A 26,844-nucleotide genomic window follows, 5' to 3' on the forward strand; every position below is an offset into this window, starting at 1 on the left:
AGGTAGTCTCTTTCCTCTGGAACCTCTGGATGCCTTTTTCCCCTCAATATCTTTCTGTTTCTCAGGGGGGGAAATAAAAAAAAAAGGGAAAGAAAAAAAAAAAAAACCACAAACCACCTCCTCTCCTGAAGCTTCCCCCTTAAAGGCGCTGGATCCCCAGATATTTCCCTAGTTCCCTGTACCCAAAGCGTCACGTTCCTTCCGCAGTAACTAAAGCAGTGACTTCTCCTTAAACCAGCACCCCTGTTCAACCTCTACACAAAAGACTTCATTTTGGGCTTGGATCCAAGTTTTTTCCCCACCTGGCAGCCCTGTAACTAGCCCAAGTGTCGAGTGTAAGCACATTACAGTCAAAGCCCACACCTCCTTTTCAACTCCTTCATGACCGGTATAGGTCATATACCTGATGGTCAACCCTGGCAGACAGTTCTGCACAACAGTATTAGCCTATGTTTTGATTTTTCCGGTTTCTTCAAGCTCAGCTACGAACTGGCTGCAGTACACTATTACGATTTGTCAAAAGGACAGAAATTTGTAACTGGAAATAACAATAAAACAAGATTACAGTCTGCCAAGTTTATTACAGACATTCCCTGACTGTTAAAAACTAAAGGAAATTATTGCCATGCCTGTTTTTTCTCCGATAACCGGAGAAAAACAGACGGAATGAAGAGAGAACTCTGTATTTAAATTCATAGCAAATACAGCCATAATCAGATAAAAGATCAACACAGTGCTCTTCAGAGAAATTTAATCTGGTCCACAGAAATGAGTTCCAACATACAAGAAAATAACAAACAAAGGGAGAAAATAAGACATCTGTAGCCTAAGTCAGGATGGCTGTCCAAATCCGCAACAGTTACTGTCATGGGGTTTTCAAGAACTGCGTGGGTACACACGGTCAGCAGGGCTCAACAAGACTGGACAGCTCAATACCTAAAAGAATGCACAATTCCATACCTAGGAGGTGTTCGTTCAAACTCAGTGACTTACATTCTAAAAACTGACATAAATGTCACGTGTAGTTTAGATCTCTGTCGGACACTCATCAGAAGGTTACTTGGATGTCTGTGTAATTTTAAGTCCAAGAACCAGAATAGCCGAAGTACAGTCACTGGATTTAAAGACAAAGGAACTCTTGCAGATCTACAGGAAGCCGGAGCTAGCATGGACCCTTCAAAGTCTTCCATAGCTCTTTCAAACACATCCCTGTTGTTCATTCCTGAGGGTATCAACCTTTTTGCCTAGTTTAATTCTTAAGGAACACGCAGCAGATACAAACAAAACCTAAACACACAGAGGATTTGAACATAGTCATGTTCTCATTAGTGTAACCATGACCTCAAGCTGTACAAATATACTAAACTTCACATAATATTTCACTCTCTTGAATGCTCGAGTATTCCGTGTTGCTCTGTAAGCTGGAGACACATCCTTTAAATTGGTCCGTTTACTTTCTGCATTTTTCAGCTGTCCTGAGGACAACGAAATATTTCCAGACCAAGCGCACCATTTGTGTGATTCCCTCATAAAACTTAAGTCCTTCTCAGTCCACAATCTTCCGAGTTTCATACTGTACTTTCTGTTTAAGCTCTGCCTCTTTTTCATACCTATCACCATCCCCATGGATACCACCTTTACGAGAAATACTACATTAGCAAGCAGTACAGATCAGTAAGTTTTACTCATAGTAAACTACAGTTTACAATCTATAATGCTAATGTGAGAATCTGTTAACATCCATACTACATCCATTTCAGCATTTTGGGTTTTGTTCCTTTGTCAAACTCTAGTTGGGACACAGACACCAAATGCCTGTTTGTGGCTGGAGTATACTTGGTCTATTCCAGCATGCATCTTCCAGTTCATTCAAGAATCATCCAATCCACACAGCCCAAGACCGCTCCAAAAGCACAAACTAAAAACCAGCCAAATTCACTATGAAAGAACACTTCCGATCCAAACCAAAATACTGAAGTGTACATACCTCTTGATTACTGTTTTTTAAATCCCTGACAGTGGAATAAACAAACATGTCATCTGTAATCTTTCTCTACCAGTAATTTTCCATGCCAAGCTATTTTTCATTGGATTACTGCTTAATATCCATTTGTAGTCCCTGATTTGAAGAAATGTAACAGCGGTATTATCTGCAAGTAGAGGCATAAATTTCACCAGAGACCACTAAAATTTACAGTAATAATCCAGTCTTCCTGAATTTTTAAGTCATATCTAGCTTTTTCAAAATTCCCCATATCGCTTCCCAACACATTCCGCACACCATCCCCACCTCTGAAAAGTAGTGACAGACTGCACTCAAGCATAAGGAAATGGATGGCAGGGAGGCTGAAGTCTTACCTTTTAGCAACAAACCGACTTTGGTGCTTTTAAGAGCTAGAGGAGAGTAGATGTGGGTCTTCAGGACACGGTTTAGCAGGCATGGTGGTAATGGGTTGACAGTTGGACTTGATGACCTTAGACGTCTTTACCAACCTTAATGTTTCTATGATTCTGTAACTAATACCCAGTTCTCCCATTTCCTGAAGGTTCAGTGATCTCTTAACAGCCAAAAATTAGGGAAACCAAAGTTTTCCTTTGATTGCATTTTTCCCACATGGGGTTCACCATTGTCTGACAGGTGTCTAACTCAGTGCTACTCATCATTTGAGCATTAGTCTTTGGTTTTCAAGGTACTGTAGAACACACTCAGCTGAAACTGAAGCACAACTAATCTGGTTAGCAAGCTTGCCTTGTGGCTACCCTTGCAACAATTCTGTGATTTTGCCCTCACTTGGAAGTGTTCTTATCCCCCTGAAACACAAACATCTGCAAGTCAGACACCAAGTAAAGCAACAAAAGCTCTACTGGGTTACTTTCATAAAAGGTTCAGCAGTGTTGCAACTAACTTCACCAGTCATGTTTTAATTCACAAATGCAGATGTTGGTACAAAGCTGGCACACAGAACAGAAATTAGGAAAGTGAATGGAGTACACACATCACACACCCTCCCCCTCATTTGGGTGCCAATGGTTAATCTCAGTATCCTTAAGCGCCTTTCATGAACTTGTTCTGACAGCAAGTTTCCCAGCCATAAACCTTTAATTTAACCCCACTGTATCTGCTAGTGATACCTCATTCTTGCAATACACATTCAGCTGTCTGTTCACAGATGCGGTACATCTGGAGGTTGGGTGCTTTTCTTCACTTCTGTGCAGGACATCCAGGAGAACAGCTGTCAGGCTACCCACAGGACCACCTTTTTACTCCTAATTCAGCTACAGACCAGCCGCCTTCAGAAGCGCCAGCTGATTTTCCAGTTGAAGTCATGGCTTAGAGTAGAAACTCGGAAGGTTCAGAACCTTCACAAGTAGTTACAAAATACTTTCATGCTGAATGAGTTCAAACGCCTTTACCAAACATACAAGTTTTTATCTGAATAGAAATTGTGACTGACAGCCCTTACCTGTCCACTTTCTACACTCCCACATTTCTTTCTCTAACACCTTCAGTGTGAAAATTGTGCTCTGGAGAAGTGGTGCTCGCAAATACCTCAGTATTTCTTAAGGTATCTGCCTGAAGGCAGGTACTTGGAAGTATCTTTCGTCATCAAACCTGGTTTAGCTGGGACTTCTCAATCTTAACAGAAAGAACAGTTGCTTTATATTTACACTGGCAGACACATCTGTAATCCTACCTTCTGAAGAATTCATTGTTTATGAGATTCAATAACAGTGTTGCATGAACAACTGTATGCAGAAACACAGAGAAACTACTACTCACTGAAGGTCAAAGTCCACCCAGAAAAGTCCGGAATCTAAAATGTATACATAGTACATCATGGTGCTTATGTGCGAAGATGAAATGCCTTGAGCATCCTACAAGGGCCTACAGGCACAGTTCAGTATTTTCATTTGAAGTCGTCAGTTCCATCAAAATCACAACATAGAAGGAAATACCCATGTGCTGTGGAAACTACCACAGCTGCCATTAAGACTACTGTTTCACCCCTTCTCATCAGAAAGGTGGGGCGTTATAAAGCAGCCATTGACAGAGGGGTCCAACAGGAGCTGTATGTTTCCAACACGTTGGACTGTACTGACACAGCCATTGCACGGCATGTTCAGAATTTCACATACAATACTTCAAAAAAAAAAATCTTAACAGTAGCCTACAATGGCTTTATGAATATTTACACACCACACTCAAAAAGCTTAGAAGTTTTCTTCCCAAAAGACATGAAATCAACTGCTGAGCAGCTGCGTCTTGAGGTTTCACATGCCTCGGCAAATCACTGTCTACACAAGATTGTTAACAGCAGACAGAAAGACACTACATACTTCAACTTCAGATAATACCATTTTAACTTGCAGAATTTTTTCTATCAGTAAGGCACACCAGACAAAGATGATTCCCACATGCTAAATCTTTATTGTGCGAATGTTGTTCAGAGCATTTATTACCCTTTGCAGACACACATTCAAAAAAAAAAAAACCCAAAACGCTAGATTGATGGACAACAAATTAAATCTATTTGGTGGTAATTCGTATGCATGCAGTTAATGCTTGTGTAAAAATCTTAGCCAGGAGGCCAGCCCAACTGACGACCACCCAGAACATGGAGATGTACATGATAGACAGACTGCCCACCCTCAGGCCCTTCATTCACAACCATCCGGAATCCATTGGTCAGGCCCAGGTTAGCAGCACACTTCTTGCCCACAATCATTAAATGCCCAAGAAGCTGGAGGAGAAAAAAAAAAAAAAAGAAAAAAAGAACAAAAAAAACCAAAAAAACCACAACAACAAACAGAAAATACACAAAAAAGGGAGAGAGGGAAGGAATGAGAGTGGAGAACCATTCAGATAAGCCAGTGAACTAATTCTTATAAAGTCAACCACTGTTCTTCAAATTGTTGTCTGCCTGCAAGTAACACTTTCCAAGAAAATCTACTTAGGGAAAAAAAGAGCTATACATTTTTTTTCAAGCCATGCAGGAACAGACTATAGAAGCTAGATTTATCTCATAGTGAAAACCCCTGTTACTTCTTCAGCCAACAGATACAACTCTGGTGGGAAAGAAACTTTATCTCACAATTTAAAGGTTTACAAAATCTTTGAATTTGATGTCTATAATTACAAATGAAATATCCAGCACCTCTTAGCTAACTTTCCCTTTCTTCATCTCTGACCTGCCAAACACTCCAAGCCCACATTAGAATAAGTACTACTGCTTGTAAACCATGAAAATAAGACATCAAGACTGCACTCCTAAATAACAATGCATTTTGCACTGCAAGTACATACCACGAGGTACATTTTGCTTTATATCACTACCTTTACTGGAAAACCTTAACTCCACACCCGCTCTAAGCTAGAGGAAAAGGATTATAGTATCAGAAAATGACTTTGCCTCTTTGAAATGTCAAGAGGAAAAGGGGGAGAGTCTACTGAATTATGAAGTAATTAGAGGTACAGTTTGGTGTACAGAAAGCTTCTAGAGTACTTACAGATTCATCAGAATCTTCTGCTTCAGATAACCTGACAATTGGCTTCTTGGGAACCACCAGGAAATGTGTTGGAGCTTGGGGTGAAATGTCATGGAACGCAAGGCACTGGAGGAAGAGCAAACAGTTAAAACACAATTTGCCTCAGAGGAACGCAAAAGTTTAAGTAAATCAATATGCTACACTAAATACATACTTAAGCAGATTAGCAGATACCCCAAACATAAGCAGAGATGTTGAGTTTTCTTGAGTGATACATCATTCAAAGTCCTCCAATTTCTACACATAACACCTACTTACCGAGACCTGCTGTTATGAAAAAAAAAATCATTATTCTGTGTTAAGTATTATTTAATAGCTATAGTCTTCTCAGCAAATTAATACACAATTAGGTTTAAGATATATTATTTCCACACATGCATAACAAATAACAGAGCTGATGGCATGCATGCCTATAAAAAGTGCATTTACGCTTATTTCACTTTTTATTAACACCTCGTTTAATGAAACAAATGGCAAACAGTTGCTAATCATCTTCCCATTATGTCTGAATACTGCCTTGGTGTAACATAGCTAGGCAATTTCAAAGAACCTGAAGTTATGTGACTGAGGCCATATTACATTTCTGTTCTCAATAGCACCAAGTATTTCAGAGTTACGCATTAAGGCTGGCTCTACTTCAGACATTCTCAAACTGAGGGAAAGGCATCACTTCTGAAAGACGAACAACTATCTTTAGTAAGTAGTTGACTCCCAGCTAATTTTATTATGCAAGTACCAAAATCACTAGCGATGAGAAACTGATGCAACACATCAAATAAACCTCAAATTAGGAACTTCCAATAGATAGAACAAATAGAAGTGAAAGCAAAGAAAGATAACAGGAAGCTATGCCTCTTTGTGCAAATGGCTAACCGCAGAACCAGGGCTTGCTACTACAACCACCACAATCTGCAGATGCCCACGCCGAGCATGCACTCGGCCATCTCTAACCAAAGGGCATCTCTGACTTACCCACCACATTTGACAGCAAAATATCTGGCAGTAAATGGCTGAGTTACATCACAAAAGAGTGCATACTTGTAAACACACACCTTACATTCTTCCAAATATGTACTGCCTAGATGCTGTCAGGTATTTGTGAATCAATAAAGTGAATTTTCTCTGCATGTCTACTGCTTTTTAATTCTGTTGAGAGGAACTGTGGACTTTTCCAAGAGTAAAGGTGGTGAAAATCCTGAACTTTACTTACATTAACAATGCCTTATCTTGTACACCTCCAATCTGTCCTATTTTAAACTATCTGTAAGAGCATAGCACCCAGTGTTACATCTGTGATGACATGCTTGTTTCTCCCAAACAGAGAAGGGTGGTAAGCAAAGAATGGATGAATAAACTAAACTGTACCTAATTAAACAAATCTTATAGAATAGAAAAACCGCTTACAAAATGATCAACTATGTGGTCTGCACAGATGCAGAATGAAGATGGCCAAACTGAGGCAAAGATTTTAATGAGCAGAAGACTGGTAGCAAATCATTTTCTATGGGACAGAGAGCAGAAGTAGTATCAAACAAAACCACAGTCACGGAAAGTCCATGAGTGCCCAGTAAACCAACCAGCAAGTTTAGCTTCAACTACAACAACAGTGATAAGGCTTAATTCCACAGAGACTTTGTACTGTTTAGCATCTCCTCTTCTCTGCGTGTCAACTGATGATTAAAGGCCTTCCTTACATTTTTATATCACTTCCAGCCACCTCTAAAAAGACCTTCACAGAGTCAATAAAATTAACTGAAGATCATCCCCTGTAGTCAGCTAAACTCTAAAAGCAGTTCTACATTTCTGTGTAGTTTAAGGCAAAAATCAACTGCGACTGCGCAGACAATTACTCTTCCATAAAACACTCTACACTAATGGCAGTCAGAGTACGTTATATGCTCTCAACTCACTCATCAAAGTCAATGGCCTGATTCTCAATCAAGCACAGTGCTCAGGCGACACTGCTGCAGCCAGCACAGCTGAGGAAAAACCTCATGCGGTTTGACCTGGGTACAGAAAGCATGCACACCCTCGCATGAACACAGAGCAGCATTTTCGGAAAGCAGTGAAAATTTCCAATATTCTTGAAAGCAGATGGCAGTTGCAACACTTCTGAATCTATTAAGAAAAAAATGTTCCAAGCTATGTATATTTTTTAAGCACACAAATCAAACAAACAGCATCTTTACCGAGTCTATACTCTACACTGCAGATAACCCCTTGATGCAAAAGCCCCTGTTAATGATCAGTATTTAAATTAACAAAGAAAAAAAAAAGAAGGCTTATACTCGATACTACTTTAGTTTACATCTTGGGGATACCAGCTGTATTTTCTCATAAGAATATCCACCTCACTTAGTCCCCAGCAATGCTACGGTGCACCAGCATCACTCAATTTAGCAGTCCCACCTCCATACAGAAAGAGATTTCTGCAGCCTGCAGGACGACCAGCTCCAGACTTCCGTGAACAGCAGAAAAAGCTGCAATTCTTGATACCCGTAAATGTAAAATTTCCATTTACCAGAGTGACTGTAATTAAACTAAAGTAAATCCTTGCTGTTTTGAGTAGACAGGAAAGCTGCAAGACAAAGAGGCTCCTAAATAACGCTACTTAGACAAACCTGGCTTGCTGTTTTGGGGGGGACAGGAAAGCTCTAAGATAGAGAGATTCCTAAATAATTCTACCCCAGACAGCTCACCCTTGGGAAGGCAGAAGCACCAAGCTACAGAGATAAAGAGGCACCAAGCGGGCAACAAGACCAGAGCAAAACAACCTGGAGGGACACAGTATACATGATCTTAGAACTGAGTCTGCGCAGAAACAAAGGTCAAGCAGCGAACACTGTGATGAGGAGTATAAGCCTTCATCTTAGGATCCCCATAGACCACCCGAGGACGCTAAAAGACACGCATGAAAGACATTAATATGTGCTAATTAGTTCTTGGAAAAGTAATGAATATGCTAAGCATTTCTCGGAAACATAATGAATACGCATACTGTGACTGAATTTAACCTGAAATGACAGGGTGTTCGGGGCGCACGTTTGGAGGAAAGATCTCCCGTGTGCCCGGCGCCGCAATAAGGAATACCTGATTAATAGTCTGCCGACCATGGAGTCTTCAACTCCGGCTTTTCACGGCATCATTCTCTATAACCCTTCGCTTTAACGATCGCTCTCAGAGGTTCACGACCCAAGGCCAGCCGTACCGTCTCCACGACGCCACGCAGCGGCGCGCCAGGACCCGCAGAAGCGGCTCGCTGCGGCACGCCGTACAGACGCGCAGGCCCGGGACCCACACGGAGACCGCCTGCGGGCGGCTAACCCCGCGGTCTCACCAGGAACAACCCCCCCCCCCCCCCCCCCCCGGGAGCGAGAGCCCCCGGCAGCAAGGCCTGCGCGCCCGGCCACGCCGAACACCCCCCCCCCCCCCCCCCGAACACCTCGACGACTGCCCCCGGCCCGAGCGGCTGTGAGCTGGAGGGTGGGGGGGCCGCGCCCCGCCCGCACCTGCTCGTCCTCATAGATGATGTTGGCGGGGATCTCCTTGCGGATGATCTTCCCGAAGATGGTGTCGCCGCCGGGGCGGGCGGCCTGCGCCTTGCTGATCTCGTCAGCCATGGCGACCGACCCCGCGCACCGCCCTCCGCCCCGCTCTCCCACTCGCCCCACCCCCCGCGTCGCTCATTGGGCCGGCAGACCAGCGCCGGCCGCGCCCGCCTATCCGATTGGCAGCTTCGCCTTGTCTTTTTCGCTCGTCCCCGCCCACTCGGCTGGCCCGCCCTGGCTGAGCGGGCGCGGCGCGGAGGGATCCGAGTTGTGGGAGGGCGGTGGCGGCGGCGCGGTGGGGGGCGGCGCTGTGGGGTCGGCGCCGTGAGGGGGCCGCAGGGGTGAGGAGGCGCGGCTGTTACAGCCAGAAATAGCGTTTCTTGACCTCTTGGGCCTGCGCCCGGCAGCCGAGTGACTGGTGCTGGCAGCGCCGCCCTTCGCTTTTCCGTACAAACTCGCGGGAGAAGCACCATCCCGCTGTGAATCCGGTCCCGGAGGCCCCGCCGCCGCGCTGGGGGTTTCCGAGGTGAAATCTGCGCGGCCCCTGGCACCGGGCACGAGGCGAACAGACCGTGCCAGCGTGTCGGGGCCGGAGGGGCCCAGGGAGACCGTGCGCTGTAGGAGAGGACCAGGTTCCAGTCTGCCTAAGGAACCTGCAGGTGCACAAGTCCGTGGGGCCTGATGAGATGTGTCCGCGGGTCCTGAAGGGACTGGCGGACAAAGTGGCCAAACCACTCTCCATGGTATCTGAGAGGTTGTGGTGCTCTGGGGAGGTTCCCACCGACTGGAGAAGGGGCAACATCACCCCCATTTTTACAAAGGGAAAAAAGGAAGACCTGGGGAACTATAGGCCAGTCAGCCTCACCTCTGTGCCTGGCAAGATGATGAAGCAGATCCTGCTCAAAACCATGCTAAGGCATATGAATAACAAGGAGGTGATTGGGGACAGCCAACATGGCTTCACCAAGGGCAAATCATACCCAACCAACTTGGTGGCCGTCTATGGTGGGGTTATAGTGCTAGTGGACAAAGGGCAGGCAACTGACATCATCTGCCTGGCCTTGTGCAAGGCATTCGACACTGTCCCGCATGATGTCCTTGTCTCTGAATTGGAAGGACACAGATTTGACAGATGGACCATTCGCTGGTTAAGGAACGATGGACGCACTCAAAGAGTTGCAGTCAATGGCTCGATGTCCAGGTGGAGACCAGTGACGAGTGGTGTGCCTCAGGGGTTGGTACTGGGGCTGGTGCTGTTTATTAGCTTTGTCAGCGACATGGACAGCGGGACTGTGCACCCTCAGCAAGTTTGACAACGACACCAAGCTGTGTGGTGTGGTTGACACACTGGAGGGAAGGGATGCCATTCAGAGCGACCTTGACAGGCTGGATAGGTGGGCCTGCGTGAACTGCATGAAGTTCAACAAGGCCAAGTGCAAGGTCCCACACATGGGTCAGGGTAATCCAAACACAAGTACAGGCTGGGCAGAGAGTGGCTTGCGAGCAGCCCTGAGGAGAAGGATTTGGGGGTACTGGTGGATGAGAAGCTCAACATTACCCAGCAATGTGCGCTTGCAGCCCAGAAAGCCAGCCGTATCCTGAGCTACATCAAGAGAAGGGTGGCCAGCAGGCCGAGGGAGGGGATTCTGCCCCTTTACTCCACTCTCGTGAGATCCCACCTGGAGTACTGCGTCCAGCTCTGGAGCCCCCAGCATAAGAAGGACACGGATGTGTTGGAGCGGGTCCAGAGGAGGGCCACGAAGAGGATCCGAGGGCTGGAGCACCTATCCTATGATGACAGACTGAAAGAGTTGGGGCTGTTCAGCCTGGAGAAGAGAAGGCTCCGGGGTGACCTTATAGCAGCCTTCCAGTAACTGAAGGGGGCCTACAGAAAGATGGAGAGGGACTTTTCACAGGGTTGTGTAGTGATAGGACGAGGGGAAATGGCTGTAAACTAAAAGAGGGCGGATTTAGACTAGATATTAGGAAGGAATTCTTCACCATGAGGGTGGTGAAACACTGGCACAGGTTGCCCAGAGAAGCTGTGGCTGCCCCCTCCCTGGCAGTGTTCAAGGCCAGGCTGGATGGAGCTCTGAGCAGCCTGGTCTAGTGGAAGATGTCCCTGCTCATGGCAGGGGGTTTGGAACCAGATGATCTTTAAGGTCCCTTCCAACCCAAACCATTCTGTGATTCTATGGTTCTATGAGATAGGGCTTGGGCTGTGCCGAGGAGGCCGCTTTTATCAGCATCAGCCCTGGCCCCGGAGCTCGGAGGGTGAAGTCAGGGCTAGCGGCTGGGAGGAGGAGGTGGAGAGGAGGGGGGAACAAAGGCGGCGCGGAACAACGGCGACGGTGCGCCGTGCTCGGCGGGGCAGCGTTGGCGTCGGCTCCGGCAGCACCGCCCTGGCGGAGGGGAGGGCGCTGACCGTGCTCAATCGTCACTTCCGTCCCCGTCGCTTCCCCGCTGCTCCAAGCCGGAAAGGGACGGCGGTCGCCATGGCGAGACGCGGGCAGGTGTGTGCGGTGCGCATGCGCGATGGCCTCCGCTGCCCCGCGCTGGGGGTGCTCGGCCCCTCTCGGTCCTGAGGCTGCCGGGGGGTGGGGGGGCCTGGGGACTCCCCGGTACGGGCGGATCGCCTCGGGTGAACGGCAGCCGGTGGGGCAGGGGCGGGGCGTGGTCAGGGCAGCGTGTCCGTGGGTGTCACGGGGGGGGCGGTGGGACGTCGCTCCTGGCGCTTGCGGCATCAGCAGGCCGCGGAGCTGGGTGGGGGGAGGCAGCGCTCTGCGCGCCGGGGCCGCCGTGGACGGAGGGAACGAGAGATGGCAATCAGGCGGAGGGTAAAACGCGTCCAAAGAATGAATTGTGGTGGGAAGGTGGGGAAAAGCAAAGACACAAGAGTTGTTTAAACCTTTCCCCTTCAGAGTACTTTTGGGGGGAGTCGAGACCCCGTTTCGGAAGCGCTCTGAGGTCTTGTCAAGGGTGTTGGCTGGAATCGAAGAGAACTCCCGAAACACACAAAGTATGTTTAGAGAGGAGGCACTGTTTCAGTCTGCGCAGGGTGCTAGGTTTGAGCACACCCCTGGAATTCTGTACTGGACATTTATACACAGAAGTTACAAAGCCCCACCTAACTAACACAGTTACTCTGCAAGCAAAATATTCCTCTGAGATGCCCACGCAGGCACAGGTCTCTGGTGGTCGTCTGGAGGAGAATGCCCCTGCTCATTTTGTCCTGTGGTTACGCATCGTTTCAGGACACCAGAGTTCTTGGTCTTCTTGCAAACTCCTTGTTTCACAGTCTCGCAGTAAGTCCTTGGTTGAGCAAGTCTGTAACCATGAGGTGTTCCTTATCTGGAAGGCTGGCTGCTATTCAAATACTTTTTCGTGAGTTAGTAACTATCCTTAAATTATAACCTTATTCTTAACTATTAGTTCGCCTTATTAAAATAGAGTCCCCAAGGTAACAAAGGTGCTAATACGCTGAGCTGTTACGGGAATTCTGTGTTTCATGAGGTGACCGCAGAGCCCAAAGAAGTCTGTGCTTTAATACGTCTTGCTTCAGAGTCATCTAATGTAACTTCTCTGTGGTCGGTGTGGTGAAGAAATTTCCAGGAGGGGTTTGCAGAAATAGGCAAATAGCAGAGGAAGATGCCTGAAAATTGTTGATCAAAGAGTTCAGAATAACCTGAAAACACTTCTTCAGGTTTCACCAGGCATGTCTTTGACTCAAAACCATTTGCAATATTAACTTTACTAAAGATGGTGAAAATACAGTGGCGTAGAAACATTTCAGGATGGCCTGTCCAAATAATTTGGTCAAATCTCTTAAAATACATCTACAGAACAAGAAAGTTGTTCGCTGGCTTTTAATTCTGTCAGTTTACTTTCCACAGATTCAGCTATCTAGGGAATGCTGTAACTAAAGGCAGTATGGTTCTGTTCAGTTGCTAATTATTAAGGACACAGAAGCTGAAAAAGAGTTTTAGCAGAGTTCATGTTCTCTTTTTATATGTCTCTGCTCAGATGCATTTAACCGAATGTCAGGTTGCATACTGATTCTTGTATAAGTGACAAGAGTTTTTTACTTAAACATTCGTGAGACACGTGGATTTTGCTTTACGCACGTTCTGACGTGTCTCATCTCTGCACTGTAATTTCTAATTTTTGGAGTGTGTGCATTTGATGAAGTTATTTGCTAATCTGACAGTTACATTTAGGGAAGGGCTTTGCTTTGTCTTGGTTCTGCTACATCATGTGTAGAAGATTATGCCCAGCTATTATGCAGAGACATGAAAAATAATTGTTGAATTAGTTAACATACAGTTTGTGATGCTTTTGAAATTCACTTTTCTCGCATTGGCTTGTAAGTGTGAGAATACTTTAGCCGTTTATATTTCTATGTTTTTTTTGTGATCGGAGAGTATCCAGTGATGTACCCTTGATGGTCCCTTTAGGTGACTTGACTTTTAGAGTTACTCCAATTCTCTTGCGTTTATTTGGTATTGGCACAATAAATATGTTTGCATCAGTGTGTTTTCAGGAATATATTCCCATCATGCCAAATGGTTACTTAGGAGTGTAGTGCTAGTACCGTCTAGCATCTCAGGTTAATCTGAAACATCCAGAACTGTCTAGGATGTTTATTTCCTCACATCTGCTTTGGCTGCAGGTTATTTGATCAGGAATTGAGGAAAAGTACCTTAGATACTGATTCCATACCAAATGCTGTACTAAATGGAAAGAACGTGAAAGAGCAGCCAGAGCACTCTTAATTGCAGCATGTTACTTTTAACTAAGAATTCTGCTAGGAAACAAGCTCATTCTATTGATGTTGTATTGACAGGTTTTGAAGCTTTTTAAATCATTACACAGAACCCGGCAAGAAGTTTTTAAAAATGATACCAGAGCCCTTGAAGGTGAGATTTTTTTTTTTGGTGTGATGGATGCTAACCTGTCTTTCTGTGAAACTTTCTTCTCCGAATACACAAAAAGAGAATTCTAAACATAATCTTCCTTTAAGTTATTCCCTTCCACACATCATGAGTAATCGTTGGGAAAACTTGTGTGTCCATAACCAGAAATCCTTTAATTTGAAACAATAACCTGGTTGTTAGACTCCAACACTCAAGCCATATTTCATAAGGAAAACATCTCTTCTTGGAACCTTGGTGATCTTCCCAGATTTTCTACACCGCCACTCCCCCCCTTTTTTTTTATTTCCTCTCTTCAGTTGAGCCAAAGCATGTTTAAATGTACTAAGCATTTGAGTTGATTCTGTTTATGTTCTGTTACTCCTCATGGCATAAATACTTTTTTAGTAAACCAACTATTAGTAGAGGTTTCTGTATGTTAGATATTTTAAAACTCAGAATGCTAGATGGTTAATCATATTTTATTCCTATATCAGCCAACTTAAAATATGACATCACCCATGGAAGTCTTACATTAAATACTTCAGGCAGAGTGTACTGCGAAGGTGCTATGGACCTAGGATTATGAGCTTTGAGGCAGTGGCAAAGACAAGGTACAATTTTTTGTTCACACTTCTTTTTTTTTGTTTATTTAGCTGCAAGACAAAAGATAAATGAAGAATTCAAAAATAACCAAGATGAGACATCTGAAGAGAAGATAAATGACGTACTACTTGCTTTGATTGTTTTTTTCTACTTTTTGCATAAGAATACTTATATTGTTGGAGTGTTTTACTTGAAGGATCTCTAAATCAATATAAGTACTTACTGAGAAATTGCGAGAGCCACATAAGTTTGAAACGGCTTTTACATGGATCTTTGTTTTTAAATATATGGATACCTCCATTAGTATTAATAGTATGTTAAAGAATTTTGCACATACAAAAATACACAAGGAGAAAGTGTCTTCTGATAGTTCAGTATGCTTATTTTGAAGCTTATAATAAGACTATGGAAAAACTGCTTTTTATTGTTGTTTTAGTGTAAATATTTTGTATTCTTTGCTCATAATATCTATCTGAGCTGTGGTCACTCAAGTCTACCTGGTCTTTATTCTATAGATAAGCACAGAACGATACAGAGAAATTAAATAATCTGCTCAGTTACTGGCAGACACAAGAAGTTACTGTGATTCCTGATCACAAATGAGGCAACATCTTTTGTGGGAGGCAAAAAACAGCCAAATGTTCATGACTATTGTCATATAGAGGTATTAATAATACTACTGGTATTTTTTGCTTCTTATTTCCTTATGGTGTATTAAAAGGAGTAGAACATTGTGTTAACTCCCTATGTAAGTTACCTTTGCTCAGTTGTTATCGTAACACATTTACTGAGTAATTTTTCTAAAACTTACTGAGGCCTGAAATGAAACTACTAGATTTTAGGTATTTTTAGTTCTTCATATCCATACAGAGTGTATAATTTAGCCATATAATCATGGAATCGTTTAGGTTGGAGGAGACCTTCAAGGTCATTGAGTCCAACCATTAACTAATGCTGTCAATTACACCACTAAACCGTGTCCCTAAGCTCTGCATCTGTATGTATTTTAAATACCTCCAGGGATGATGCCTCAACCACTTCCCTGAGTAGCCAGTTGTAATGCTTAAGAACTCTTTCAGTGAAAAAAATTTTCGTAATATCTGATTTAAACCTCTCCTGATGCAACTTGAGGCCATTTCGCCTTGTCCTATCACTTGTTACTTAGGGAAAGACACTGACATCCACCTCACTCCATCCTCCCTTCAGGTAGTTGTAGAGAGCGATAAGGTCTCCCCTCAGCCTCCTTTCCTCCAGACAAAACAGCCCCGGCTCCCTCAGCTGCTCCTCATAAGACTTGTTCTCCAGACCCTTCACCAACTTCGTTACCCTTCTCTGGACAGGCTGCAGCAACTCCATGTCCTTCTTGTAGTGAGGGGCCCAGAACAGAACACGGTATTCAAGATGCGGCCTCAGCAGTCCTTGTCATTCAGTCTTAAAAGACTGTATTTACGTTGTTATGTGGCATTGGTGGGAATAAAGTTCCTCCATCTGTCCTTTGCAGAGGTAAATGTAAATCTTCGCATATACCAGATGCTGGAAGTAACATAAATAGTTCTGAGCATTTAATTAGGACTTTCTAGCATTTCTGCTTGTTATCAGGCCCCTGTAGTGATCCTTTTGTGTTTGTGTTCCTGGTGTCTGATCAGTTAAATTGTGTGTTCTTTTTGTTATAGACGTACAGGAAAAATACTTGCTGTAATTTTGAAAACTGTATTTGTTAGGAATGGCAACCTACAAAATACACATATGTAACTTTTTAACATGGGTTGATTGGTATCTTGATTAAATGTGTTAGTGGAAGAAACGCTAGACTTTTACCACAGCTACAGAATCCCAGAACATCATAGAGGCTGTCATATCTATTACATGTACACACATATATAAACACTGAATAGACTCAGATGCAGAGGAATTGAATCAAATTATATACAGGACTTGTGAGAATTCAGGCATTTGCTTCCATAAACACCGGCGTGTTAGTGTTCTGCTTTGGACAGCAGCTAAAAAAATGAGTATTGACCAACCAAATGTGCGTTACTTCGCCAGAATAGAAAGCTGCAATGTCTTCTAATATGACATAAAATCCTTAGTTATATAGTGACCTGAGGAGTAGGAGTAGTTCTCTGCAGTGTTAGGATGTGAAATGTGGCAGCTGAATCTACTGCAGCTTTTTATTTCTGATCAGGAGTGCACTTGTAAAGTTACCTTCATTATCTCCACTTCCTGTGATATGGCTTATTTTGTGAAGCAGTCTCAGAGCAGATGGCAGAATTCCTTTAAGATCAATCTGAAGGGGAAGGTGTGCTTCAGGAGCATGTAGCCTAGCTGCTGGTGGGCATTCAGTATGGAGAACTGAAGGATGCAGGGAAAGGGGGAGGAGGAATCAGTGTAGATGTAAAGTCTTGAGCCCTAACTCTTGTAAAGACCTCCTAGTGTAAGCATGTCTCCCAAAGTGTCTCACTTGAGCAATTTAATTTATTTCTGACGCAAGTATCGTGCAAACAAGTATTAGGCTTCTCTTAATCACTTAGCAAAACTAGCAAGGGTGTTTCTGCTTATCCTCTTAATGAAGGAAGGAATTCTAGGCCTTTTGCCAGATATTAATGCCGCTACTAATCTTTATGTAGTTCCTTGTTCCTGTTCTGCTTTTCTGTGAAACCTCAGTATTCTTAATTCTTGTCATGGTTTGCCCTTATTTTTGTCTTTGTATTTCAAGAGCAGAAATGTTAAAAGAATCGGATTGCACTTTCACTAGGGGTAGTCAAGTGTTATTGAGGCATTCACCAATGTTTTTGATCATTGGAAACTAGTTACTTGTTTTGGTAGTTGTATTCTACCTTACTTGTTTTCAGTTTTAATTTGGTATATAGATTTTATACTGCTGTATGTTACTGAGCAGAAGTATCCTTCCTGTCATGCTGTATGTCGAGGTAGCTTATATATCAACAGGTAAGTTATTCCAGGATCCCCAAAGTAAAAGGTATGTATAGATAGTGAATAATAGAACTGACTGGCTTTATTACTTGAATAGCTGTCTAGTGTGGAAGATACCTTCAGGAGTAATTACATGTGATTTAAATTACTCTGTTGTGTTGTTTTGTTGTTGTTTTTTTTTTTAATAGCTTCTGAAAATAGCTTCAGATGTTGAAGTGATTCTCAGAACTTCTGTTATTCAGGCCGTTCAAACAGATTCCGACAAAATATGTGAGTAAAGCTGCATGCTAAAAAGATGTTAAAAGTGTTGTGGTTCAGTAAATAAAGACTAAACTTGTATACTAAGTAAAGGGGGCAAAAGTCGGTCCATCTGTCTTTTCTTTGCCAAAACCCTTAATTTAGGCCTGTTGATGAATGTCACTACTTAGGACAGGTGGAGGTTTCAAAGGCACAGTGTTTCTACACCAGTAGTTTAAAATAGGGAGGTCAGTAGGAAAGAGGGAGAGGCTGCATTTAGTGCTGTCAGTGGGAGAAAGAAGTCACAGGTTGGTACTTTAACTATTAGGAGTGACAGCGATTAGGTAGCAAGGCAGCACATGTGTACTGGCTAGTCAGTCACTGCATGTCTAAATGTAGTAGCCACAGTATCTGTACGTGCTTGCTCTACCAAATAGGTAGGAGCTGCCTGAGGAGAATGAGCGAATGCTGTATGCTGTCCGTAGAATAGCTTTTTGTTTGACGATTGAGTGTTCTTTTCCAAAATCTTATTCTGACAATTTAAGATTCAGATTATGCCTTGGAAGATTGGTAGCACAATGATGGCCTTAATGCAAAACCTGTCAAATTCTGAAATTTTGGTTCCTGGTTTAGCAGTTCTTTTATCTTACAGTCACACACAAGAGAAGTACTAGGTTCAGCATACAACTTTTGTGGTAGAGGGTAGGAGAAATCTTCAGCTGTGTACATTGTTTCTTTCACATCTGTTCAGTGGTGTCTGTAAAGCCTTGTTGCTATATTCAGTTTTAGATTTGGTAAAGCATTTGACTTTAGAGTAGCCATTATGATCAAGGCCAAAGATAGGTCTAGACCAGTGTTGAGCCTTCCACAGTGATCCTAGGCAGATGATAGTAGAAGGGTAGGAACAGAGCAAATGAACTTTCGTGTCTTGCAGCTGTTTACACCTGGCAACATTTCCTGAGCCAGGGATGGTTTCTGTTTTAATTCTCCTCAGTGAGTTTCTTTCTCGTGAACTTGTTCCTGTCAGCCTATGCAAATTTCTTGCATCCAGGAATCTTTGACAAAGAATTTGCTCTGTTTTTTATGAAGAATCACTTGCTGTGGTTTTGAATCTGGTCTTGCTCTTCAACTACTGTCGATTTTTACCAAGCTGTTTGTGAGTTTTTAGGCCCCTTATTGCCCCCCTTTTGTTTTTTGCCGCTTGTGTGGAACAGCTTTGCTGTGAAACAGTAGGTGAATGCCTGTGATCATTCTGTTATTATCCTCTGCACCCTTTTCAATTCTACTGTATCTCTATTAAGGTGGTTAAGAGCTCACTCTCTCAATCAGAGCTGAGCACAGTCATCAAGCTATGGGCAGATCAGGCAGTTACACATACAACGATGATGTTTTCTCTTTCATTCTCAATTGGTTTCCTAGTCATTCCTAATTCTGAATTTCATTTTTGGCTGCTGTGCGTACATATGTTTATTTATTTATACAAAATTATCTTGTATTAGTTAAACTTATCTGAATAGTCGTAGTCAGTTTTGAACCTATCACTTGCTTTGTGAAGTTAGTATTTTTTTAGACCTGTGTGCATTGCATGTCTCTGCATGTAGTTTTGTCTGTTATTTCACTGGTTACTCAGTCGTTTGTCCTGCAGTTCTTCACAGTGAGCGTTTTCCTGACGAACTTAATTCGGGATGGTGTCATTAAAAACCATTGTTTCCCAGGTTACATACAAATATGTTGAACAGCATAGATGCCAACAATAATACCTGCAGAACTCCACTTTTTACATTTCTCCACTGGGAGGTCTGTTCATTTATTGTTGATTTCCTACAGTTTAACCAGTGACTTATCCATGCAAGACTTTCTGTCACAACTTTTGGGAATCCAGGCATGTTGTGGCAGCCCTCCAAGAGCTGTTCAAAGAACTTCAGCAGGGACTGCAAGGAAGAACTTCCCTTGCAAAAGCCATATGAATTCATGTTCGAATACTATTTTATTTTCTAATAATACGTGAGTTTGTAGGGATGGGGTTAGGACAGCCAGAGCACACCTGGAGTTGATGTTGGCAAGGAATGTGAAGAACAGCAAGAACAGCTTCTATAGGTATAGCAGCAGCAGCAGGAAGAGGAGGGAGAATGTGGGCCCACAGCTGAATAGGCCAGGGGACCTGGTGACAAAGGGCATGGAAGAGACTGAGGCGCTCGGTACCTGCTTCACCTCAGTCTTCACTGCTGAGGTTTGCCTTGAGAAATCACGGGCCTCAGACCATTGGGAATGTCTGGAGCGAGGAAGACTGACCTCCGGTAGGGGAGGAAGAGGCTAGGGAGCATTTGAAGAGATGGGGCGTACACAAAGCCATGGGACCTGATGTGATGCAGCCATGGGTGATGAGGGAGCTGGCTGATGTCATTGCAGGGCAACTCCCAATCATCTTTGAAAGGTCATGGTGATTAGGGGAGTTGCCTGAGGACTGGAAAAAAAGCAAATGTCACTCCTCCTTTTAAAGAAGGGCAAGAGGGAAACTGGTCAGCCTCACCTTGCTCCCTCGGAAGGTGCTTGAACCAATCCTGGAAGCTCTTTCCAAATGTTCCAAGAAGAGAATGGGAACTGGGAGTGGTCAGCAAGGGTTATGAAGGGAAGATCTTCTACTCTGAAAGTAGTGGTGATTGTCCATTTTGCTGCAGCAGAGCTTTAATGCTGTCTGTATTAAAAACTCCATAAACCACAAGTGATGGAATTGCCCCCGCCTAATTTATAGACTACTTAGAGAATTGACAATGCAGTTTGTGTAGAAGGAGGTCCTCCGGAGTATAGAAGGTGTAGAATGGCTAGATACTCTTATTTGTCCTGTTATAATTAAAATGTAAAGGGCATTCAGTGAATCTGAAATTTACATTCAGAACTAATACCAAAAAAATGCATGTTTATTTTACACAATAAATAATGCCTAAAGGTGATGACAATGAAAAATCTTTGTGGCCAGGAGCAAGGTACTACTCAAAGTACAAAAAAGCAGAAGATCCAACTTGATGCTTAGCTGGATACTGTAGTGAAAGCAAATCCCCTTACCGAAGGGGTCTACAGACCTTTGTACCATGGTAAACAGATCAGTAACAGAACATTATTGCTAACTGCCATTCTTTGAACAGGCTTCTAGTGTGTTTGCATCTTTGCTAAGAATCCAGCTTTGAGTAGTCTGATAGCACTCTGAAATAGGCAATTCTGGTATAGCTCTTAAGATATTGTTAATGTCGCTGGTAGCACAGAGTATGCCTTTAGAAAATTTCTGAAACCAGAAATTCAGAAGTTTTAGGGAGTTGAGATAGTTGTCACCGTATTTTGATAGTGGTTTAAGCTGAATAGCATGGTCAGTGCACTGTGTGAAATTGTACCTATAAATGGGTGTGCTTTCCACTGCTGCTCCGTTCTGTTGTATATCTCACCGTACTGTTTCGATCCTTTCTTTCTTGTAAAGAGAAGTTGTCTGAGATTAAAAAGAGGAAAAATATTGGAAGTGGGACTTCAACTTCCTGTTTAATCTGTGGCTAGCTGGTATTGTGGGTGAACTCTAGCGAGAAACTAAGCCCCACACAGTTGCACGCTCACACCCCCGCAGTGGGATTGAGGAGAGAATCCAAAGGGTAGAAGTAAGAAAACTCATAGGCTGAGATAAAACCAGTTTAATAGGCAAAGCAAAAGCTGTCCAGGCAAGCAAAGCGAAGTAAGGAATTCATTCAGTACTTCCCATCAGCAGGGACGTGTCGAGAACCATCCCCGGGAAAGCAAGGCTCCATCGCGCAGAACAGCTACTTGGGAAGACAAATGCCATCACTTCAAAAGTCCCCCCTTCCTTCTGCTTCACCCAGCTTTTATTGCTGAGCGCAGTGTCAAATGGTCTGGAATAGTCCTTTGATCAGTTGGGGTCAGCTGTCCCAGCTGTGTTCCCTCCAAATCTCTTGTGCATGTATGTGATGAAAATGTCAAGTGGATCTTCTCACTTTCCTTTGTTTTTGGCACCGAGGAGTCAGTTTCTGGCAGGAAGTTTGTTATAGGGAGTGCCTGTGTAGATATATGAATCTGCTTAGGTAGCACATTGAACTGGTATTCAATTCCAGTACAGCTTTGGTAAGGAAATTTTAGCAGAACAAAATCAACCTTTTTGGTCCATAATCTTTATGCTCCGTGGTAACTTTTATAGTGCCAACAGAATTACAGTTAGCTCCCTCGTTGCTTTTATGGTATCACCTTGTATTAACTTACAGGCTTGGGACAGATTTATTAACCAAAAAAAAAAAAAAAAAAAAAGTGCAAGTGCAGCCCTAAGGTGGCTGCTTGAGTTGCTGTTTTGTTGGCAAATAAAAACAAGTGACCTCAGTTGAAAAGTTTACTTTTCATAGTGCTTTCATCTTAGGTGCTGTGTGTTTGTTTTGGAAACTTTGTAGGTGAAGGTTTCCTTTGCTGTAATAGAAAGTATATTGGCCTATTTGGAAAAAAAGAAAATGTAAAATACTTAACATTTGTTCTGTATTTAAATTAGTATTATGTCCTTGCTTCATCCCAAGCCATTGCCTGCCCCCCACCCCTCCCCAAAAAAATATTGAGGTGATCAGTTGCTGTGTTTTGTGAAAGAAGAGTGGGGAAAAAAAGAAACTAGGTAAAGTGTTGCAGAAACCTATTGGTGCAGCTGGTTTCCTGAAGTGAGTTACTGTCAGAATCTTTTGACTCTTAACTTTTTGCATTATAGCTGACAATATACAATTTAGCTACACCTCTTTTTTTGTTTGGTTTTTTTTTTTCCTAATACTTCATCTCTAAAATAACTATTTAATAAGTGAAAACAAAAAGCTGAAGACTTATCTTAGACAGTGAGAGCAAATATTGGGAAGGGGAACATTTTCCCTAATCAAATGAAATTGTTCTTTGCCGTCATAGAAGCAGTGCACCAGATGATAGCGTTCTTTACACCACTGCATCTCAGATTCTTTTTATAGTCGAGATTCACTGGTAAAGCGTGAAAAAAAGATACTAAACTGAGGTTGACTTACTAAAGAGAAGACAGTTTCAGTTAGGAGCTTGTTGGTCATGTTAGACCATTTTTCTAACTTTTTTTCATGTTTCAGTCTGAGTTACATTACTCAGTAGTATACAAATGTCTCAGTTCTATTCATTTCACTTTGATTTCACATTAAGCTGATACAAATAGAGCTTACATTTTAGTAATATACCACACATGCAGTATGTCGTGATGATTTTGGTTTCATGTGTTGGCAGTTGTGGGAAACCATATAACTTGAGACAGAGCAATGCTCTCCCATGACCCTGAAGGATCAGCGCGTCCTGTTCCTCCCTTTGCTGTTCTCACGAGATAAGCTGTTTTCAGTCATCCAGCTGCAAAAGATGCTGGAAAACAGCAGTGGTGAACTGGCATTTGCAAAGCCACGAATCCAAAGCTGATTGGCCCTAGTAACTATTGTATTACTAAATAAGGTGTTCACCTGAGCAATAAAACAATTCTGATCGAGCACAGATTGGGGTCCATGCAATCATTCACCACAGGCAGTGTAGGTTCAAAACTTAGTATTGAAAGGGAAGGTTAAAAATTATTCTTTCAACCTTTATTTATTTGGCCTTTAGTTTTCCAATACTTTATATCCAGTTCTGTTTTTCTTCGGTATTTATGTTTCATGTACCTGTTCTAGGTGTGTAGATCAACATGTTTTGTCATAAATTTACTCAGAAGTATTTTATCTGAGAGAAATGCAATTGAAATTTTACTTAAAGCTCTTGGAAACTTACTAAATGCATCAGTATAAGTACACAGATGCAAAATCATGCTCTTAAGGAAGTCAGGTTTTTTTCTCACATGATGTACGATATCAGTGCACTTTGGACAGAATGTTACTCATTACACACCTGTGCACACAAACACACACAGGTTTACAGGTTTGCTGTATTTTTGCAGCTGTCTGACCTAGTCGAAGTACAGCATTATGATTTCAGGTGTTTGTGCTTGAGTTCTTGCTGCTGGAGCAAATCTGACATGACACTGCTCCTTCCTTTCACAAAGAAAGGACAAGCTGATTTCTGAAGAGCTAGATGGCAAGAACTTAGAGTCAGGAAGAGGTTACAATGGTGTATAATTAGACAAACCCTAACACACTGCATCTCTGTGACTATATAGTGGCCATAATTTTCATTTGAAGTTTTCTTTTCCTGTTGGCCTTTAAAACAGGTGTGGCGAGATGAATATTACAGATCAGAATCCAGGATGTTGGGGGAGAGGGCTAAGTCAAATTTGGTATCCATTTTTGGAACTGTTGAAGTAAACATTATCTGACTCAGGCATGATAAAATTGCCATTGTCTCTTGCTCAAAGTTGCTGCAACACTTTACTATTTTTTAGGGGTTCTTAATGCCATTAAAATATTTTCAGTACTTTTAAAAGGAAAGAGGAGAAGGCAATATTCTCACCAACAGAAGGTAAAAATCTTAATATAATTTTTCCTTGCATAAATACCGTGATGCTGCTTGTTTGCTTATCATAATTTTAGATTCTCACTTTAGTAAGATGTTTTTTTGTTTGTGAATGTAAAAACAACTTTAAAATTTTAAATAGTGTTTTCCATAAGATGATATTCTTATAGTTTTTTTCTATTACAGTGCTCATACCCAGGAAAGATCTGCTACAAGACAACACTCCTTACTTTGATAAACCAACAAAAAAGCGTGAATCCTGAGGAAAATACACCCTTCTCCCCAGAAGGTTAATGTCCTGTAATGAGATCTCTGAAAACCAGTAGCAGATACCTGTTTTAAAGCTAGATTTTAGATAGCTAAATGTTGTTACCAGGAGAACAGAGACTGCCACCAATTTTATTGTGTCCTGTGATAACATCATGCACTTCTGTGGAAGACACTAATACTTCCTCAGAAACTAAAGAGGCACAATTCTCTTAAAAATACATTGCAGAATTCTGTTACTTCAGCCAGGGATGGTTTTAATTATGACAACTGTCAGTCAGAGATAGTTTCCTGTCAGCCCAGAGGTTTTCAAAACTAAATACTAATTAAATGCCAGTCTTAATCCTGGTATAATATATTTATATGTTTATTGTCAATCGTATGCTGCTTTGAAGTAGTGAAAAACCATCTTCTGGCACTTATGTTAAATTTGTGCTTTGCACCAAAAGCATGATTTCTGAAGTTGTCATTAATTATACACTAATGTACTGTGACGTTTGAGAGAGTTCTTAAGGTTTATCTGAATAAATTATTCAGGTTTTACAGATGGCAGAGTGTGTGTAGTGTTTTTTTTCTCCCACATGTCTTTGAACAAGCAGGAATGGCAGGGTTTGAGTTCTTAGATGACAGTGGAACAAGAGAATTCAGCCACAGCCTAAACTAAGGATGTTGGTTTAGATCATATGGTTTATGAATTTAAGGTTTTTGTTTTATCTTGTGATTATAGAGTGATTTACTGAGGCATTTCTGTGTGCTTCTGTGATTTTCAAAAGACAAGAGGCTTGTTGCTTAATCACAAGTGATCTGGCTTGCCTAGAGTGAATTTATGGTGAGTTTATTTACTTAGTCCTTATCACTTTCATTTTTTTAAAGGAGACTGACTTGCTTGTAGGATTAATCTCAATGATCTGTTCCCTTCCATTTTTATTGGAAACCCGGTACATCTACAGTGATGCATAGAATCTTCTCTGTGTGAAACTGGTAACAGGCACCATGCTAGGATCTAAGTACCTCAAACAGGAGTAATACCGCTTAGCTCTGTTTCAGGTCTCAGTGATCCTGTTTATTTTAATAAGCCTCAAGATGTCAACATTGCATATCTCTGTGGGTTCCGACATGGCTTCACTGACTGAGCAAAACAGAAAACTTGTGCCGGCATCCACTCGCTTTTCCTCACGCAGCACGTCAAGGTGAGAAGTGCTGCTTTCTTTAAAACTGTTGCCTCTGGCTGCTATGGGCCGGGCACCCGGAAGTGAATGCGTTGTCAGTAACCCTCTTCAGCTGCACTGATACTCCCTGCATGGTAGCTAGAAGGCAGCAGGCAAGTGATGGGAAGTAAGATGAAATGGGTGCAGTTCTTGCTCTTTGCTGTGGTCCAGTGGCTGCAGTACAAAACAAATGTCTTGGTCTGTCGGGGATGTGCTGTTCTCGACTTTGTGTGTTGTTTATCTCCCTGAGGACAAAGCATGCTCTGTGTCTGGTTTCCCATCCCTCTGCAGGCTGCCTACGTTGACTTTTTTTTTTCCATAAGGAGCCTAAGAGGAGTATGCAAGGGAGAGAAAATAGAAGGTAGTTGCAGCTGTAATGAGAAAACATTACCTCAAGCGAAGTGACTAATTTTTAAGTAGGAACAATTATAAACGGGGGTCTGCCAAGAATGACAAATTATACAACCATTAAGGTATACATCCCATGCTGTGGTGGAATTTGGGGGAATTCATGCCTCGTAGACCCATTGCTTTAGGCTATGAGAGTAGTGTATTAGTGTATTAGTCATTTTGTCCTTCAGCTTGATTTTGTACAACTGAGGCCTGATAGGTCTTAACTCTTTTGATAGTGATGTAAAATGGTATTGCCTGACTCGATGATGTCAACAGTAGATGGCAGTCTTTTGTATGATGTTTGAGGAAACAGCAAGTGGAGAAACTATTTGCATGAGACTATAGCTTTGGTATTGTTCTGCTGTCATGTGTTTTAGATTTTTATTTGTGACAAGAATTATTAACAGAAAGATAGTGCAGAAATGTCAGCTTAAAGGATCAGGCTTGGGATTTGACAGGAACTTGTATGCTTCATCTTAACTACATCTTGAATATTCCTAATAAAAATACAGAATGAGTCACCTGAAGAACATACACAATTGTTGAAAATAAATGACATCATAAAAAAAAGTTGATAGAATTTAACGGCCTTCAGAGTGAATTTAACGGCCTTCAGAGTAATTCTCCTTACACTCCTGTGCAGTATGTTTATGGTCTGTGCATTAACATTCCCTGTTCCTGCTGCCCTTGTGCATTCCTGCACAGCAAATACAGACAATTTTGCAG

The 26,844-nt window shown here is 42.5% G+C and overlaps 2 protein-coding genes across 3 annotated transcripts; one reads left to right on the forward strand and one right to left on the reverse strand.

The window, feature by feature from the left end:
• Window positions 1-4,409: 4,409 nt before the first annotated feature.
• Window positions 4,410-9,208, reverse strand: HINT1 (histidine triad nucleotide binding protein 1). Its single transcript, XM_075411435.1, has 3 exons — window positions 9,057-9,208; window positions 5,509-5,613; window positions 4,410-4,742 (listed from the first exon to the last, which is right to left on the reverse strand). Exons 1-3 carry the CDS (start codon window positions 9,165-9,167, stop codon window positions 4,578-4,580), a joined length of 381 nt encoding a protein of 126 aa, XP_075267550.1. The 5' UTR covers window positions 9,168-9,208; the 3' UTR covers window positions 4,410-4,577.
• A 2,338-nt stretch (window positions 9,209-11,546) lies between these two features.
• On the forward strand, window positions 11,547-25,065 carry LYRM7 (LYR motif containing 7). Of its 2 annotated transcripts, none has more exons than XM_075410845.1 (5): window positions 11,547-11,608; window positions 13,939-14,011; window positions 14,662-14,732; window positions 17,734-17,815; window positions 24,437-25,065. In XM_075410845.1, the coding sequence occupies exons 1-5, from the start codon at window positions 11,591-11,593 to the stop codon at window positions 24,511-24,513; spliced, it is 321 nt and encodes a 106-aa protein (XP_075266960.1). In that variant the 5' UTR covers window positions 11,547-11,590; the 3' UTR covers window positions 24,514-25,065. The 2 variants fall into 2 exon arrangements, with proteins under 2 accessions (XP_075266960.1, XP_075266959.1); XM_075410844.1 differs by lacking the exon at window positions 11,547-11,608 and adding an exon at window positions 12,123-12,400.
• The last annotated feature ends 1,779 nt before the right edge of the window (window positions 25,066-26,844 follow it).

Source organism: Opisthocomus hoazin, chromosome Z (assembly GCF_030867145.1).
Source record: "Opisthocomus hoazin isolate bOpiHoa1 chromosome Z, bOpiHoa1.hap1, whole genome shotgun sequence".
Taxonomy (NCBI): Eukaryota; Metazoa; Chordata; class Aves; order Opisthocomiformes; family Opisthocomidae; genus Opisthocomus; species Opisthocomus hoazin.

Coding starts and splice junctions, on each gene's coding strand:
- HINT1 (XM_075411435.1), bottom strand. CDS start 9,167: ATGGCTGACGAGATCAGCAAGGCGCAGGCCGCCCGCCCCGGCGGCGAC. Junction 5,614..9,056: donor TCATCTATGAGGACGAGCAG/GTGCGGGCGGGG, acceptor CTCTTCCTCCAG/TGCCTTGCGTTCCATGACAT. Junction 4,743..5,508: donor CAGAAGATTCTGATGAATCT/GTAAGTACTCTA, acceptor TTTCTCCTCCAG/CTTCTTGGGCATTTAATGAT.
- LYRM7 (XM_075410844.1), top strand. CDS start 12,308: ATGCCCCTGCTCATTTTGTCCTGTGGTTACGCATCGTTTCAGGACACC. Junction 12,401..13,938: donor CCTTGTTTCACAGTCTCGCA/GTAAGTCCTTGG, acceptor TTGTATTGACAG/GTTTTGAAGCTTTTTAAATC. Junction 17,816..24,436: donor AACAGATTCCGACAAAATAT/GTGAGTAAAGCT, acceptor TTTCTATTACAG/TGCTCATACCCAGGAAAGAT.